The following is a 14,156-nucleotide window of genomic DNA, read 5'->3' on the forward strand; positions in this document are numbered from 1 at the left end:
ATGGATGGATGGTTGATGGATAGATGGATGGTTGATGGATGGATGGTTGATAGATGGATGGATGGATGGTTGATGGATGGATGATAGATGGTTGATGGATGGATGGTGGATGAATGGATGATAGATGGTTGATGGTTGGATGGATGATGGATGGCTGGATGGATGGATGGATGGTTGGTGGATGGATGAATGGATGGATGGATGGATGGATGTGGCACAGCGTCACTGTAACCATGGCAACCAGTGAACACTACATCAGCTGATTGTGATCCTACTACAATTCCACCACTGAGGACTTATCAGGACTTATCCATCAGAAATGATCCAAGGAACAACTGATTAAACTGTGGGGGTGTTTCTGAGTCCCATCAGTTCCCTCTGCCCGCTACATATTTAGGTCACGGGATTCGGTATTTGTACATAACATACACATGGGGGAATGAGCATCCTTGGAGGACGACTGAGCTCTCTGAGTGATTTTCTAGTTTTTAATGTCGACTTGATGCTGAGGTCGGCTGCAGCTTTGGGAAGAGGAAGAGGAGGAAACATGGCTCTTCATCTGATTTCACCACGGCTCAACTTTTTAACTGGCGACTCGCTGCTGTGTGACCATGGCAACCAGTGACACTCAGAGATGCAGACGATGCCGGAGGGGATTTCGAGACGCTGAAGAGTCAGAGACGATAACCAGTGTTTAGATTGATATCCAGATGTTTTTCAGTTTTATGTTCAACTAAAGGACAAACAGTTCGCTCACAAGGAGAGTTTAAAGATGAGTGAAACTGGATGCAGACTTGGAGGTGATGAGGAACATTTCAGGTGTTTTGGAGGTGTTTGGTTGAATCTGGATGTTTAATTAAATTTTTCTTCTTCGTCACCTGAAGCGTGTTAAAGATTCTTTACCCAAATAAAGATCAGAATAAAAAGACTAAACTGAGTTAGTTCGACTTTGACCAAGTTTAATGTGTTTAAATGCCAAGTCCTAATTTCAAAAGTCAGATGGAAAATATAAATATAGAAACCAAACCTGCTTGTTACTAAAATCTCCCCACACTGACGTGATGTGGAGGCTGCTGGGTCACGGGTCAACAGTGCCCCCCGGTGGTAGAGGTGGTGTAGTGCAGCATGCAGGAAAACCTCAACCGCTGCTGCTTTACTTTATTTACACAAAAACATGAATGCCAGAGAAGAAGAGATGCTCAGTAACAGCCCCAGAACTGGAACTATAAATATAAAGTACAAAAAAATCAAATGAACAGAGCATCTGATGATATGATTTAAAATATTAATCTTAGGATACCGTCAATTACGCCTCTTTGATTCTCACCAGTGGGTTTGTATTCACGTTATCTTTGTAAAAGCTCCATAATTAGACCATTCACCAGAGGTGGAAACTCAGATTTTCTATTTTTAAATGACTCTTGAACTCATCATTGAGTTGCATGTGGCTGTGAGGTTTCATGAAAATCACTTTAGTCTCATTTAAAAAACTGGCAAAAATACACCACTATTTGGATTCTGTAAAAAGCTAAAAATTCAGCGCTCCTCAACACAAACAGGAAGTTATTCATGACTCAGCTCAGACCAGCAGGCAGGTCATAAAAAATCTGATCTATTTTGGTTGAAGTGCAGGCAGTGTTTATGCTTAGACGCTTAGAAAAATGTTGGACAGGTTGATTCCAGGTTTTTCAGATTTTTGTAGAATTAGAAATTCAACTTCCTCTTTTCTTGTGTCGTTGCTTCATGTTGCAAAGTTCTGTCAAGAAAACCAAAAACATCTGAGCTGAAAATTCAAATTTTTCATAGAGGTCACTTTATTCTACATTTATTGTTAGAACATTTTTAAAATTAACTGTTTGCACCACATTCTATAAAAACAAAACAAACACAAAACAAAACACGAGAAGTAGTTAAACATGTACACACGTGGACAAAATTGTTGGTACCCCTCAGTTAAAGAAGGAAAAACCCACAATTCTCACTGAAATCACTTGAAACTCACAAAAGTAACAATAAATAAAAATTTATTGAAAATTAAATAATCAAAATCAGCCATCACTTTTGAATTGTTGATTAACATAATTATTTTAAAAAACAAACTAATGAAATAGGGCTGGACAAAAATGATGGTACCCATAACTTAATATTTTGTTGCACAACCTTTTGAGGCAATCACTGCAATTAAACGATTTCTGTATTTGTCAATGAGCGTTCTGCAGCTGTCAACAGGTATTTTGGCCCACTCCTCATGAGCAAACAGCTCCAGTTGTCTCAGGTTTGATGGGTGTCTTCTCCAAATGGCATGTTTCAGCTCCTTCCACATATGTTCAATGGGATTCAGATCTGGGCTCATAGAAGGCCACTTTAGAATAGTCCAACGCTTTTCTCTCAGCCATTCTTGGGTGTTTTTGGCTGTGTGTTTTGGATCGTTGTCCTGTTGGAAGACCCATGACCTGCGACTGAGACCAAGCTTTCTGACACTAGGCAGCACATTTCTCTCCAGAATGCCTTGATAGTCTTCAGATTTCATCGTACCTTGCACACTTTCAAGACACCCTGTGCCAGATGCAGCAAAGCAGCCCCAAAACATTACTGAGCCTCCTCCATGTTTCACCGTAGGGACAGTGTTCTTTTCTTCGTATGCTTGGTTTTTGAGTCTATGAACATAGAGTTGATGTGCCTTACCAAAAAGCTCCAGTTTGGTCTCATCTGTCCAAAGGACATTTTCCCAGAAGCTTTGTGGCTTGTCAACATGCATTTTTGCAAATTCCAGTCTGGCTTTTTTATGAGTTTTTTTCAGCAGTGGTGTCCTCCTTGGTCGTCTCCCATGAAGTCCACTTTGGCTCAAACAACGACGAATGGTGCGATCTGACACTGATGTACCTTGGCCTTGGAGTTCACCTTTAATTTCTTTGGAGGTTGCTCTGGGCTCTTTGGATACAATTCCAACGATCCGTCTCTTCAATTTGTCATCAATTTTCCTCTTGCGGCCACGTCCAGGGAGGTTGGCTACTGTCCCGTGGGTCTTGAACTTCTGAATAATATGAGCCACTGTTGTCACAGGAACTTCAAGCTGTTTAGAGATGGTCTTATAGCCTTTACCTTTAAGATGTTTGTCTATCATTTTTTTTCGGATGTCCTGGGACAATTCTCTCCTTCGCTTTCTGTTGTCCATGTTCAGTGTGGTACACACCTTTGCATCAAACAGCAGGGTGACTACTTGTCTCCCTTTAAATAGGCAGACTGACTGATTATGAGTTTGGAAACACCTGTGATGTCAATTAAATGACACACCTGAGTTAATCATGTCACTCTGGTCAAATAGTTTTCAATCTTTTATAGAGGTACCATCATTTTTGTCCAGGCCTGTTTCATTAGTTTGTTTTTCTAAATAATTATGTTAATCAACAATTCAAAAGTAATGGCTGTTTTTGATTATTTAATTTTCAATAAATTTTTATTTATTGTTACTTTTGTGAGTTTCAAGTGATTTCAGTGAGAATTGTGGGTTTTTCCTTCTTTAACTGAGGGGTACCAACAATTTTGTCCACGTGTGTATATAGTTAAGTATTTGTATTGTCTTTCCAGTCTGAGTAAGGCAAGATTTTTTTCATTTTTTTAAAAGGAATTAATCATACTACATTTACCCTCTAACACTACATTTACCCTCTAATGCTACATTTACCCTCTAATACTACATTTACCCTCTAACACTACATTTACCCTCTAATGCTACATTTACCCTCTAATACTACATTTACCCTCTAACACTACATTTACCCTCTAATACTACATTTACCCTCTAACACTACATTTACCCTCTAACACTACATTTACCCTCTAACACTACATTTACCCTCTAATGCTACATTTACCCTCTAACACTACATTTACCCTCTAACACTACATTTACCCTCTAACACTACATTTAACCTCTAACACTACATTTACCCTCTAACACTACATTTACCCTCTAACACTACATTTACCCTCTAACACTACATTTACCCTCTAATACTACATTTAACCTCTAACACTACATTTACCCTCTAACACTACATTTACCCTCTAATCCTACATTTACCCTCTAACACTACATTTACCCTCTAACACTACATTTACCCTTTAATACTACATTTACCCTCTAACACTACATTTACCCTCTAACACTACATTTACCCTTTAATACTACATTTACCCTCTAACACTACATTTAACCTCTAACACTACATTTACCCTCTAGTACTACATTTACCCTCTAACACTACATTTACCCTGTAATACTACATTTACCCTCTAACACTACATTTAACCTCTAACACTACATTTACCCTCTAACACTACATTTACCCTCTAACACTACATTTACCCTCTAACACTACATTTACCCTCTAACACTACATTTACCCTCTAATCCTACATTTACCCTCTAACACTACATTTACCCTCTAACACTACATTTACCCTTTAATACTACATTTACCTAGCCTAGCCGCGCTAGACAACCCACGGCAACAAATTTAATTCTCTGCCAGGGTGGGTCTAGTTACCCTCCATAAGCTTCGAAGTTGGATGCTCCTAAAACTGGCCGACGAATCACCATGAAGTGTAGAGTCAGAAGGCGGGCGTAACTAAGTGACGACAGAGGCGCGACGATTCTGACAGAAACAACCGGAAACAACTAGTCTAGCCGCGCTAGATAACCCACGGCAACGAATTTAATTCTCTGCCAGGGTCGACAACAAAAACGACAACAGTCGTTGAGCTCCATTAGCACCGACTCTGAATAATCTTTCTGTTAACATGTCTGTAATATACTTGAGCTTCACCCATTGACTGTATAAATAAGGCTTCACCGAACTACCGCATCCTCTGATTTCCGGCGCTCTAGGAGCCTATTCGTTGCACTGATTGGTTGTATACCTACCCAATTGCTGCAGAGCGATTTGAAAGACAACCTTTTAGCCCGCCTCCCACCCTGTCGAGCGTGCCTAGACCCTTGTGTCTTCAGAGCTGGGTCTAGCGATGCTAGGCTCATATTTACCCTCTAATGCTACATTTACATTCTGATACTACATTTAGCCTTTAATACTACATTTACCTTGTCATGCTGACAATCATTAAAAACTTTCCCGTTGGACACTTATTTTTGAACATCTTTGTCTTCATATAATTCGTAAATGAACATTAAACCAGTGAAGTATGTTGTGTTTTTTCCTCTCATTATCGTGTTTCTCTGTGATGTTTCCCTCAGGAGCTGTACTCTCAGTCCTACGATGCCGTGGGCGTCATGTTCGCCTCCATCCCGGGCTTCGCAGACTTCTACTCCCAGACGGAGATGAACAACCAGGGAGTCGAGTGCCTCCGGCTCCTCAACGAGATCATCGCTGACTTCGACGAGGTGAGCGGCCGACTCTGAAGAGCGCCCACGCCACCAACTTTCTGATTAGATTCCACTGAACACTTCAGAGCTCATTAATGCGACGGTAGGAACGACGGGCGGGCAGCTTTTACTTCAGAAGGATCCACGGGGACCCGGCGCTGCAAATACACCATGTTATGAGTATTTCTACTTAAAAAAAACACTCCAGATATTAGATTTATGCTCATTTCTCCTTTATGATGAAGGAGGCGATAAAGCTTCCTGTTAGCTGGATTGTTGGTGTCACCATAAAGGAAAATAAATCAAAACTAACTAAATTACAACATTTATCAGCACTAAAAACTGTAGAAATACAACAAATCATCAGATTTCCAATAATTAAATGCCTCCTGAACTAATCACGCCTGGTTCAGCTGGAAAAAATGAACCAAATCGAAGCTCAAAAATGTGATATTTTATCAAAATCATTTTTGTCTCATTAAAGAATAATAAAAAATTAACCATGTGAACTATTGGGATTCTATAAAAAAACTAGAAATTCAGCGCTCCTCGACACAAACAGGAAGTTATCAGTGGCTCAGCTCAGACCAACAGTCAGGTGACAAAAAATTCTGGATTTTTCAGCTGAACTCTAGGCAGAGAGAAGTTAAAATGGAAAACTTGCATTTTTCCAAAAAAAAATCTTAGTTTTTCTTTGTCAAGTTTTCCTGTCAGATCTTTGGTTCGTTCCTCGTGAACTTGCATTGAATAGTACATTAGAAGACAACAAGAGACAGAATAAATAAATACTGCTTTATTTATTAATGAGCCTAATAATGAACTAATGAAGAGAACCAAGAGTTCCGGGCTTGAAAATGACTGCATAATTTCAGGAAAATGACAAAAAAACATTCTCAAAAATGAGGAAAAAATGCAAGTAAAAAAAACAATATCATGCCAAATGAACTTGCAGAAGTTGTTCTTTATGAATGAGATTTTAAAAAATTACAAAGTAAAAACGTAAAGATGAGAGAAATTTAGACTTGTAAAGGGCTTAACAAACGTAGAACTGCAGAATAGACATTAGGATTTACTGATTTTAACCTTACAAGCTGTAAAATCATATTTTAATGGTTCATAAAATAATGTTTCATCAACTTTTAATTGTGTGTAATTTAAATTTAAACTTCTAGAACTAAATTCAAGATGAGGAAACTTCATGAAATCAACCTGATTCATAAATTTAGGACTTAAAAACTTCTTTTCATAATTAATCATAAAATTCATTTTAAATAACCTGGAAAGGAAGCAGGTGGTGAATTGAATATTACATTTGATCTTTTGTAAAGAATTTGTAAAAGGAAATTAAAGCTGGATGTTAAAAACACGACTTTAATGGATAGAAATGACAAAAAAAACGAGTTTGAATCCAGCTCAACTTTCTATTTTATATTTAAATGATTGTTTATGATGACACCTGTTTTTATTAAACTGCTCAGATTCAGATTCTGCACATAAACAGTGATTCAGGTGAAGACTAGCACAGATTTTAAACCTCAGAATAAAGATTAAAAGTTCTGGTGTAGTTCTGCTGCAGGTTTTGGTTCCCTGTGGACGTCTGGAAGTTTCTGACAGAAAACGTCAAAGTTCTGCAGATAAGAGCAGAAAGAGAACGACTGCAGCTGAACTTTCTGCTGCCTGAAGACAAATCCTTCAGCTTTTCTTCAAAACACACTTTTATTTTCTCCTTCTGAAGGCACAACGAGTCATAAAATCAGATTAAAATCATCAAAGCTTTTAATCTCAGATTTCTGAGATTAGAACAATTCTACTAATTAAAGCTGCAAGCAGCGTTGGTTGGGTCCTCACATCCTCGCTGGTCAGGGAATCCAAGCATGTCCACCAAGTGGCGCTGCAACTGAGAGTGTATTTTGGCCAACATATCTAATGAGGGCTGGGCTCTGATCATACATGTAAAGTTTGAGGCAGATTGGAGCATTTATAGGGGTATATATATATACAGCACTTCCTGTTTCGTGGCGAAATGTCAAAAGTCCACCAGCCGCCATTTCCACGCCCTCAGACTGCTGTGGAGCATTTTGATAAACTGTGATCACCAGTGCCTGGTGTACATCCTGGCCAAATTTACCTTGTTTGAATAAAAGCTCTAAAAATTACCCAAAATTGTCCAAAATATGAGACATAATTCAAAATGGCCGACTGTCAATTACAGTTTTGTGTGTCTTGACGACCTACTTATGCCTAACAAATTTCACAGGTCTAGCTCACACTTACTGGTCGTACTAAATGTTTGAAATTTTCCAGTGGGGATGTGTGTGCAAATTTTCACAATAGCTCAAAAGCGAGCTGGCAAGAGTGTTCGCCGAAACTGTCAAGCAAGGTATTTAACATCAATCTATTCATGTGATATCTGAACAAAAGAATCAGAAACTAAAATACCAAATTTTCACAAGTTTTCGAGTATTTTTAGGGCCTCAAAGACGCGTTTCTTTCACCCGACAAATAAAATATACTAATAAACGCAAGAGTTTCAATAGGTTGACTAATAGCCACTCTTACTGATGTCCAGAATTTCTCTTGTTTTTTGTCCTAGCTGCTCGGCGAGGACAGGTTCCAGGACATCGAGAAGATCAAGACGATCGGCAGCACCTACATGGCAGTTTCTGGTCTGTCGCCCGAAAAACAGGTGAGAACCTCTAGATTTTATTAGAACACATCAGTCCAGGCGATGGACCGTTTAGATCCTGCAGATAAGAAGTAATTTCACATTGTTCCAGAACTTAGGCTTGGACTTACTATAGTTACAGTTAATGCTGCTGACGTTCCAACGTTTTGCTCCACTGTCATGTTTTACGTCATCGTTTCTTCAGACACCAACTTCTGGTCATTAATCAGCACTAACTGCATATTTTCCTTATTGACGGAGCATATTGTCGATTTATCAACCACCCAAACTGATCTTATTACCGTTCTGAGAGCAGCTAAAGACACAACTGATAAGTAGATCTCTAAAGGGACAGTAGTTTTCTTGGTGTTGTGTTTTGTCTTTTGACGTCTCATTTTAATGAGTTCTCAGATCTATTTGTGCCTGTAAAGTCGTCGTCTTCAATCTTTTAGTTTCCAGAATGTTCTTTTTAACGACAGTGTGAAGTCTCAAGATGTTCCCAAAAGTTCTTCTTAAAGTGTTTTCCAGATGTTGCATCGAAAGTTGTTTGTTCTTTAATGCATTTCCTCAAGAACATCCCCAAAGCATCCTCAGAACATTGCAGCCAGAATGTTCCACCTTTGTTCACACAACTCATTACAAGAACACTTTAAGAAAAATGCAAAATGATTCACTGTCACTTCTGGAGACTTACTGGACTTCAAAATCCTTTTCAGCCTCACAGTCGGCTGAAAATGACTCAATAAATCAGTGTAATTAGTAGAAATACACCTTGAGGAACACACTTGTACGTGAGTAATGTGTGAATGAAGGCTCCAGAGTGGAAAACACTGAAAGGTTCAACAGTTCGAGTCTCTTCAGTAGTTTTTTCCAGTCGGATCTTTGAACTGCTGCCCTCCGTCTGGTCCTGACGTCAGAAAAACCCTGACGTTCGAATGACTCACTTTCTTCTGCTCCCACAGCAATGTGAAGATAAATGGGGTCACCTGTGTGCGTTGGCCGACTTCGCCATCGCCCTCAACGAGAGCATCCAGGAGATCAACAAGCACTCGTTCAACAACTTCGAGCTGAGGATCGGTGAGAGCTGCATGTTTGGTCTTTAGCTGAGTTTCTTTTTGTTCCTATTTTGCAAGCAAAAGAGACTTTGGCTATAACATGTTTTCATGCGTTATCAATAACACAGCTGTGTTGAGGTGGTTATTAGAAACCTATAAAAGCTTGTTTTCTTCCTGTGCCAAAGCTTTAGTATTATACATGAGCTCTACATGTCAATATAGGAACAGAAAGGATGATTTTAACTACTACTAGTAAAATGACTTCAAAACTGAAGCAGCTAAATGGATTGCAGCCGCCATTCATTTCTATATTTAGAAAAAAAAGTTGCATAAAGCAACTCAAAGAATCAAGTTAGCTGAAACCTTTTCTCTCCCTTTAAAAGCTAAAATGTAAATGTTTTTAATAATTTCTGATCTGTATGAACAAGATGGAAACCAAACTTCTCCGAGGACCGACCACCTCGCTAACAGCTGATCTCCTGTGTGTCTCCGGCAGGTATGGCTCACGGCTCGGTCGTCGCAGGTGTGATCGGCGCCAAGAAGCCTCAGTACGACATCTGGGGGAAGACAGTGAACCTGGCGAGCCGGATGGACAGCACCGGCGTCAGCGGCAAGATCCAGGTGCCCGAGGAGACCTACCTGATCCTGAAGGAGCGCGGCTTCACCTTCGAGTACCGCGGTGAGATCTACGTGAAGGGCATCAGCGAGCAGGAGGGCAAGATCCGAACACACTTCCTGCTGGGCCGGGTGCAGCCCAACCCACTCATCCTGCAGCCGAGGAAGATGACTGGCCAGTACTCGCTGGCCACCGTGGTGCTCGGATTGGTGCAGTCACTCAACCGGCAGAAGCAAAAGCAGATCCTCAACGAAAACAACAACTCGGGCATCATGAAGGGCCACCACCACTACAACCGGAGGACGTTGTTAGCGCCCGGTGGCTCCGAGGTGGGAGGCGGCCATCACGCCGAAGCAGCTGATAAGACTGAGCTGTCCTGAAGGGCAGACTGGAATTTTGGTTCTGCTCAGAATTGTCGGAGGCAGAGCTGGTCATCGGGCAAAAATAGTCCCAGTGGTTGAGTTATACCTCAGTGGGCGAAGCTCAGGAACGACCGTTTTCTAGCGTGTTCAGGGGCTGTTTCAGGTTTAGCTTCAACTTTCCAGAAGCATCGACTGGTTTCAGTCAATTCATTAACTCAAGCAGGTTTCATGTTGTGCTTAATAATGGCCAGTTTCAAGAAATCAGGAAGAACACTGAAGGCAAACTAGAGCCAGGATTGGTTCCCAACAAAAATGGCACCAGGTGTGGATAAGACAGATGAAACTTCATGTTGACCTCCAACACCATGAATACGAGGAACACTCCTTGTTAGGGCAAAATGAGATCTACTTCTGGGTTTGGTTTTATCAAGAGTTTTAAGGATCGTTCTGGTTGTAGAACTTTGCAGACAAGATGATGTTCACAACTCCCAAAAGTCAGTTTGTAACCACTGCTTGCACACCGACGACATGGTGGCGTCCTCTGACATTCTCAAGTTTGGAATTTTTTTGGCAATTGAGAAATAGCAAAGTTAACAGGACATGAAATCGCTTGTTTCCACAAATTCCAGTTTATATGTTGCAAATAGCAGAATCTGGCATGTCAGGGATAGGAAAAATACTTTATCTTAACAACAGCCACACATACACGATGAACCAAAACATTATGACCATTTCTGTGCTGCTGGTTCTTCATTACCACCAAAACAGCACCAACAACACAGAGATCTGGACTCCTAAAGACCTCTGAAGGTTCCCCGTTGTATCTGGAACAGCAGCAGATCTCTTCAGTCCTGTTAAATGAACATTTTAGTGGCTACAGATCTGGCTTGTTCCAGTAGAACCTCAAGCCCCTGCTGCTGGTTCATGGTTCATATCTCCTTAGATTGTTGTCGGTAGGTACTCGACAGATGCTCCAACCCAGCAGTCTGGCAAATTTGCTCAGATCTTTATAACTGTTTCCAACACTTTCTATACAATGAATAACTGTTCACTTACTTTACTCAACACAAATAAGGCTTCTGGACAAAGGGTTTGGGCAAGAAGGAGTCATCTGGCCAACAGTCCTGTATCCAGGACGTCTTCTGGGCCACGTCAGGAACTTCCACTGAACTCCAGGCTAATGAAGATACTTACTGACCTACTAGTCTATTTACTCTTAAAAACATGCACCGCCGATGGAAGATAATCAGCATTGTCTGCATCTTTTCTGGGTGGTCGTAAAGTTTTGGTTCATCTACAGCATCCCTGTATTTTATGCAACTCAAAGAAACATGTTCCAGCTTTTCAGGTACCTGGTACAGTCTTTCAGCACAACCAGCACCACGGGCCGACGCTGTACTGGGGTGGGTTCCCTTTCTTTTTTGTTCTCAGACACACGTGTATGCAGGTGATGGAAAACTTGACGAAGGTGACAGTAATGCAGAAAGAAAGACATTGTCCTCAAAGGAAAAGAAGAAGACTTCTGGTAAATATGCACTCATGCAACAACCGAGCAGGTTCCAAACGTCAACTTTACAAATGTTCTACAGGTTTGTAAGACCTCAAGGATGCACAAAATTAGGGATGTCCCGATCAGGTCTTTTGTCCAATCTAGTCCAAACCAGGGATGCCGAGTCCCAATCTGATACCATTTACCCAGAATAAACACACTTCAGGTACCTTAAAGATATTAAAATAAGCAAATATAACAGAAAAAAATTCTTGGTCATGAACCTTTTTGTAAAGTTCCTGTAGCTCGCTGTCTGAAATGTGTAATTAGCAGGTAAATGTACCATTAGAGAGTAAATGTAGTGGTAGAAGGTAAATGTAGTGCTGGAAGGTAAATGTAGTGCTGGAAGGTAAATGTAGTGCTAGAAGGTGAATGTAGTGGTAGAAAGTGAACGTGGTGGTAGAAAGTAAACGTGGTGGTAGAAAGTAGGATGTACTGTAGCTCCACAAGCTCTGAAAGATGGTAAAAACCTGCACTTCCTGTCACATTGACAGGCTGCTCATAAAAGTCATGATTTCAGTTACCCTCCCAGTAACCTTTTTGCTTTTGTTGCTATCTGGAGGAGCTTTCTCCTCGTGTTGCTCTGGTGTAGGGTTATCCGAGAGAATTAACACCAGTCATATTGAATGCTGCTTTCCTACCACCTAGCAAATGCTTTGCATACCAGATCTTACAAGTGGACTGCATTCATTTTTCAATTAAAGATATTTCCACACTGCGGACATTTTAACTAAGTCCTGTAGGGATGTTTGTGATCATCTGTTATTCAACTAATTCAGCTGATAGTTAATATTAGCCGATAAGGCATAGAGGAGAAGGGCATGCATGTTAGAACATGTGTTGTACGTCAGCTGTAGTACCTGTTGACAGGGGGTTCTCAGTTTACGATATTCGGTGTTGTCGTGACGTCAGAATTGGTTATGTGGAACTAGTTGGTGAGCAGAGTGGATGAATATGTCGTCACACAGAGCTATATGACCACCTTGGATTGTGCTACATTCACTAACTTTTTGCTCTTCATTACGGCTCCCAGACGTGATCAAGTAGATCAAGTTGTAAAAACAGGTCAACATATTCTGTTATTGTCTTGTAAAATGACTCATGCATGAAATTTGCTGGTATTCATGACTTTTATGAAGAATTGATTGATATCGTGACGCACTTAACGACTTTGTTTTCGTTTTCTCCGGAGTTCCGAAAATCGATGTAAGTTGAGGACCCCCTGTACTGGTTAATACTGCAGAGACTAGCAGCGATCATATGAACAAGCAGCGAGCATTGTGGGGGTTTAGCGAGCAACGGGCACTATGACAAAGACTTGTGTGGTGGTTAATGACCTCCAACAGCGACTGATTCAGACAATGTTAGAACAGCAGCGAAATGTGTCGCATTTTTAGGTGTGTGTTGACAAAAATAGCTATGTTTCTGATTGGGGAAATTATTTAAAATCCACTTCCCTGGCATCGGGTCCTCCCTTTAGCCTCGATCTTTGAGGTTCCGTCGGGACATCCCTACACTTGAGGCATTCTGGTGAGAAACGCTGAATGTAAACAGAAACTTTGTTTACAAGAAAACTCCACGGAGCATCTTCAGCCCAACAACCAAGAACATCTGGTCCCTGTGTACGTGTTTTTGGAGGATTTTCAGATTGTTTGTTGTGGGGCTAACTGGGCGAGGCTAACTTCTAACTGTAATAAACCAACCTGCGGATCTTTGAACATCATGAATGTCATGTTTAAAACTGTTCTTTCCCTCTCTGGCTCCTCCCACTGTGGTTTAACTCAACCCATGAGGTGATTTCCACGGCTCCGGATGAATGTTTGTAGAACTGAAGGTCCTCGTTGGAGGATATTGGGGGAGGAACCGGACAGAATTTGTGTTCTGTTTCGATCCGTCCTCGCCTGTTCGATGTCTGTCCGACTGATCCAGACTGTCCAACGTTCCTCCTGTTGTTTCCCCTTTTATCATGTCGCCCGGCCGCCGATCCGTCCCCTGTCCAGAACCCGGAGACCCTGACCCGCCCTGACCCTCGCCCGGTGTCGATGTTTCTTTTTTGTATTTCTTTTATATATGAGAACACAATAAAAAGGGGTCTAATTTTTTATACAAACCATGTGTCCGCTTGCTTTATTTTTGGTCATTTGAGATGTTCAGAAAATGAAGCTCAAAGTTTGGAGATATCTATAATCTTTAAATGACTTGAAGGACTTGTGTTGCTTTTATATTAAATTACAATGAATCACAAGTCTTTGAAATCAGTGAGTCAGCGTTCCTGAACGGTGAGTTGGCGTTCCTGAACCACAACAGAAATAAATGAGGCATCAGTGTTCAGTAGAGTCAATTATTTCACTATTTTCATGCATTTTAGTACAAAAACAGATGTTTTTATCAAAAAGTCTGCTTAGATTTTTAGCTGATACAGGAAGAGTTGAATCTAAAATGTTCTGATGAATCACTGAGGAGATGAATCCAGACACGTGGAGGATCCTGAACCATCTGGAGGTTCATTATCTGCTTCATCTGTTC

The 14,156-nt window shown here is 40.8% G+C and overlaps 1 protein-coding gene across 2 annotated transcripts in view; it reads left to right on the forward strand.

Annotated features, from left to right (window-relative positions):
• The window catches only part of adcy8 (adenylate cyclase 8 (brain)), a 128,329-nt gene extending 114,589 nt beyond the window's left edge, over positions 1-13,740 (forward strand). For both annotated transcript variants that reach the window (XM_051953771.1, XM_051953772.1), the window contains 4 exons: positions 5,255-5,401; positions 7,977-8,069; positions 9,011-9,125; positions 9,600-13,740. In XM_051953771.1, coding sequence (XP_051809731.1) covers positions 5,255-5,401; positions 7,977-8,069; positions 9,011-9,125; positions 9,600-10,099 — 855 coding nt within the window. In that variant the 3' untranslated portion in view covers positions 10,100-13,740. The remainder of the gene's footprint in view (positions 1-5,254; positions 5,402-7,976; positions 8,070-9,010; positions 9,126-9,599) is intronic.
• Positions 13,741-14,156: the final 416 nt, after the last annotated feature.

This window comes from Acanthochromis polyacanthus, chromosome 9 (assembly GCF_021347895.1).
Source record: "Acanthochromis polyacanthus isolate Apoly-LR-REF ecotype Palm Island chromosome 9, KAUST_Apoly_ChrSc, whole genome shotgun sequence".
Lineage (NCBI taxonomy): Eukaryota > Metazoa > Chordata > Actinopteri > Pomacentridae > Acanthochromis > Acanthochromis polyacanthus.